General features: G+C 42.9%; 1 protein-coding gene across 1 annotated transcript; it reads left to right on the top strand.

The window, feature by feature from the left end:
* The first annotated feature begins 2,648 nt into the window (after positions 1-2,648).
* LOC142596585 (uncharacterized) lies at positions 2,649-4,472 on the top strand. The gene is given in 1 exon segment (XM_075725766.1): positions 2,649-4,472. A coding segment is annotated over 1 exon segment (1,824 nt).
* The last annotated feature ends 662 nt before the right edge of the window (positions 4,473-5,134 follow it).

Here is a 5,134-nt window from a genome sequence, read left to right as displayed (position 1 = left end):
GGCATACAATATACCTTTAACAGACTCCCTCAGGGGTACAAACACTCACCTACAATTGCTCATGCTGCACTTGCTGAACTGTTGCGAACAGTCACACTTCCTCAAGACGTGAAACTATACCAGTATATAGATGATATTCTAATCGGGGGGAATTCCCCTGAGGAGGTAGGAAAAGCAGCAGCTGCAGTATGGCAAGCATTACGTAAAGCAGAGGTTGAGATCCCACCTGAGAAATGTCAGAAACCAAGCAGAGAGGTAAAGTTTTTAGGCACCTGGTGGATTGCAGGCAGTGCCACAATCCCACCAGACACTCTAAATAAAATAGAGCAATCACAGGTACCCCAATCTAGGAAAGAATTACAGCAACTCATGGGTACTTTAGGATACTGGAGGAAACATGTACCTGGATTTTCTATCATTGCTCGCCTACTCTATTCACTCTTACGAAAAGGAAAACCATGGAACTGGAATCTGGAACATGAAGAGGCAGTTAAAACTCTAATACAGGAATTAAAAACATACCAGTCACTGGGACCTGTACACCCCTACGACCCTATTATAGCAGAATGGGGCTTTGCTGAGCATGGTACTTACTGTAATCTATTCCAAACTGGCCCAGACGGACCAAAAAGACCTTTATTATTCAGCTCAACCGCATTTAAGGAAACAGAACAGAGATATTCCGAGTGGGAGAAAGGGCTTTTATCCTTAGTCCGAGCAGTAAAACAAGCTGAAAAAATACACCAAAACCAATCTATACAAACAAGAGGCCCATTTAATTTATTAGGAGCAATTCTAAAGGGAACTGGCCCCCCCCGAAGGAGTAGCACAAAAACCTACAGTCAGGAAGTGGTATGCCTACTTGACAGGAATTGCAGAGGAAATGGAATTAACTGAAGGACATACTAAGATTTCCAAACTACAAATGCCAATAAACGCAGACCCATTGGCATTGCAACAACCTTTTAAGCCCTCACCAATTTCAGATGCACCTCCGCTCACCGAGGAAACACCAACAGAAAACATTTGGTTTACTGATGCCTCAGCAAAAAGAATAAATGATAAATGGCAGTATAGGGCTGTTGCATTAGAAATCACCACAGGCAAACAAGTAATAGAAGAAGGTGAAGGTAGTGCACAAGTAGGGGAATTAAGGGCATTTGTATTAGCAGCGCAAAATGGAGCAAAGGTGATATATGTAGATTCTTATGCTGTGTGGGCTGGTGCCACCCAGTGGCTCTGTCAGTGGGAATCCCTAAACTGGGAGGTAAACAGATCTCCGGTTTGGAGAACCCAGGACTGGCAATTATTATTAGATATAGCCAGAAAATCTCCATTTAAAATGGGATTGGTAAAGGCCCACACTAAAAATAAAAACCCAGCTACAAATTGGAACAAAAGGGTAGATGAATTGGCAAAGATTAGAGAGACAGAAATAGAAAGCTCTTCAAATTCTGAATGGTACCGACTAGGAGAATGGCTACATCAAAAATTAGGCCACACAGGCACAGAGGCACTTTACTTTGCTGCACAAAGCAAAGGCTGGCCTCTAGACAGGAAAACCTGCAAAGCCATCCTTACGGAATGCCCCCAATGTAAATTAAAACTATGTGCAGATCACCCCGCCAAAGCTCCCCCCTTACATATCAAACAAGGAAAACCTTTATGGTCTACCTGGCAGATTGATTATATTGGACCACTTAAACCTTCTGCAGGATATCGTTATATTCTCACAGGAGTAGAAGTAGTCTCCGGCTTGCTCATGGCAACTAAGTGTCGAACAGCTGATGGAAGGAACACAATACAGGGATTATCATCTTGGTTCTCAAGTCTACCTACTCCTGACACTATCCAGAGTGATAATGCCTCACACTTTTCATGTAAGGAAGTACAGGAATGGGCAAAGCAGGAGGGAATTCAATGGGTATTTCACACCCCATATTACCCCCAATCAAATGGCATAGTAGAAAGAATTAATGGCTTATTGAAAAAAAGCCTTGAACCTCGCAAGGCACAGTGGGATACTCGACTCTGTAAAACAATTCACCAATTAAATAACCGATATGGGCCCACCGGAAGCCCAGTGAGTCGAGCATTCTTTGCTAAGACTAAACCTGATATTCCCTCTACTGATGAAAGAAAATCCTCAATAACATTTCAACCCGGTCAACCAGTTATGGTTAACTTACCACAAATTGGAAATGTACCTATGACTCTGATTAAACCTCGGGGTACACTGGCCTGGGAAGCTATTGATAACAATGGTACAAAATACAGAATTACTACTAGGTGGATTTATCCAGTATCATAAAGGGGTAACCCGTTTGGACTCTCCCCGCCGAAACGGTTTTCTTCTCTTTCCTCTTTCTCTTGCAGTTTCCCTTCCCGGGATGGCGAATCAAAATGCCATATTCAAGTTGCTACTCCAAACCCTAGCAACGTCACTCCTCTCCGCCTGTGGTCAGGACACAACAGAGTGGCCATGGTCTCGAGCTCACGTTAAGTATACCGGAAGTATGGGTATACACTCCGATACGGGGAATTTGAACCTTTCCATTGTGGTAATACATGGAACCAAGGTATACTTAGAAAATTAATGGAGCTGGGAGGAAGACAACGCTGTCGGTAAAATTCCTCGACTACGGGGGATGAAAGGGGAAGAAATCAAAATAGGATGCCGGGTGATCAATGGGTCTGCCCATGAAAAGGCATCTCAGATCTCTGTGTCCCACACTACATCAAACCCAACAGGGAAGGATGTAAAACTTTGTGCCCCTGAAACCCTGGACTGTTGGTACAATTTTACTCTAACACAGTCTGTTCTTGTAGTCTGCCTGTGGGCTCACTACAACATAGGGCTATCCTTCAGATTCAAAATAGACATTACTGAACCTGGTACAATAACACGTGCCCCTATTGTGACTAACAGAAAATCACTATCTCCACAAATTTCTGGAATTGGACCGTATGTGATCAAAAATACTGGACAACAATGAATATTATTTAACCCATTATGGTCCCTTAAACAGGTGGAACTCCTCATGCAGACCAATATCTCTACAATTAAGCCCACCTGCTCACCATTCTTGCATGCGTCCTATACAGGATGGTTAACGTGGTTACATAAACAAACCCTCACATCCCCAAAGCAAATAAAGAGAGATGTCACAAGTATTATAGGGGCAGGATTGGGAGTCCTGAATAATATAGATGCTGAAATTCTCATGAATAAATTAAGCACAACAGCAAATGATTTGAGCAAATTAGAACACCCCTTGCGGTCTTCTCTGTCCACATTAGGCACTAATCAATGGCTCGTAGCTGGCATATTGTCTGAGTGGGAAAGAATTAATGAAAAGGACCACCAGCTAATCATGAATGCATTAGGCACAGCTCAAACCAATCTTTCCCTCGCTCTTAGTTGTATTCAGGCCCAATGGTGGATACAATCTACTGTAACAACAATTATAAGAGAAGGTGAGGAGGGAACCTTACCTACAGAGATTCGAAAGATAATCTGGGATAATGCAACCCAGTTTGAACGAGACTTCCAATCCTGGTGGCATCTAATCAATTTTACCTACAACCCCACTGACAATAAAGCCACAGCTTTCGTACTAACAATACGCAATGCTTCGGTATACACCATCTACCCAATCATTGTGCTGGGATTAAACTACAACGGAGCCGTACTTTACCCCTTAAAACATAGAGTATGGGCCCGACAAACTGAAAATAGGTGGCAAACTATTGATGTCGATGCATGTGTTGTACGAGAGCAACAGGGGTTCATCTGTGAAAGTAATACTATTAAAGCCCAAGACATTTGTCTCGACACCGAACAGAGTGTCTGTCATTTTGAAATACATCCCAATCAGGCCCCCGAAACTGTACTTATATACACTGGACAGGGATGCATTTGTATGAGAACCCTCTGTGACTCCGTATCTGTAGATGACATCACTATAGATATATATAATCACTCAAACACTTGTATCTGTAATTTTATCCACATCACAGGATGTGACTTTAACTATTCAGCTCCTGCGTTAACCCATCAGCTGCTGCGATCTAACTATATACTGTATCAAAACTTATCACCTACCCCCATCGGAATGAATCTCACACTAGTGAAAAAACTGTTGCAGCACAGTGACCTGGATCGACTACTAAAAAGAATTCAAATTCATGGACAAAAGACTCTGATTACTATCCATCATGACACAGAGAGGATACATCGCATCCTAGAACAGGTCAGAAAAGACGGGGAACATCACTGGTGGGATACCCTATTCGGATGGTCACCAACAGCAACAGGGATTCTGAATCAACTATTATACCCTACTATAATTTTGCTTATTCTTACCGTATTATGTTTGCTATTGAATGTAGTCTTATATGTTAAAGTGTGGAAAATAGATAGACAACTAACATTGTTACCAACACCTCCTCGCATATATGAAACTGTTTAATCAAATTTAATAATTTAATAGACCAACCAAAAATTTCCCTCAAAATTCATAATTGGAACATAGCATTGATCTGTTTATAGGCACAGAGGCAAGAGGCGACCACACCGCCACTCTGTGGGTGAGATGGATTGACTTTAGTCACGGGGCGGATTGTGGTGATACATCTTCCCCCTGCCCCTGGTTTTTTTTCTGTCCGTCCTGTTTTTCCCCTTTACTTTGTCTGCTTTACAATCTCAGGAATTCGCAGGCTGCAGCTTTTGCGTAGAGAGTTGGTCAGTTAAGCGCTCCTTAATTGTACCAGAAACTCCTACATGGCTGGAGCAGAGAGCGGCTCTGTTCTTATCAAGATTCATATTATGGCTAACGAGGGGAACGAGAACAAACAGCTATCCCGGACAGCCTTGAAACAGGGTGGTATCATCGCTGCTGGAATTCTAAAAACAAGCCGACCCGAATTGTGGCTCGGATGGAAATTTACTGATGATTAAAGTCAATCATCTCACAATCCTATAAACGGCAGTCCCAGGTGAGGCCCTTTGAGCTCTCCTGGACCGCCACGGGCCGTACCAGCATCTCCCTCCGATCAAAGCGTCGCTCGGAGTCAGCGAAACTTAGCAGATATCCGAAAGTCTGCTGCTACCAGAACTCCATTGCCGGAGATC

This window comes from Pelecanus crispus, chromosome W (assembly GCF_030463565.1).
Source record: "Pelecanus crispus isolate bPelCri1 chromosome W, bPelCri1.pri, whole genome shotgun sequence".
NCBI classification, from domain to species: domain Eukaryota; kingdom Metazoa; phylum Chordata; class Aves; order Pelecaniformes; family Pelecanidae; genus Pelecanus; species Pelecanus crispus.
Note: the sequence above shows the minus strand (reverse complement) of the source record. Positions and strands in the feature narration are given on the sequence as shown.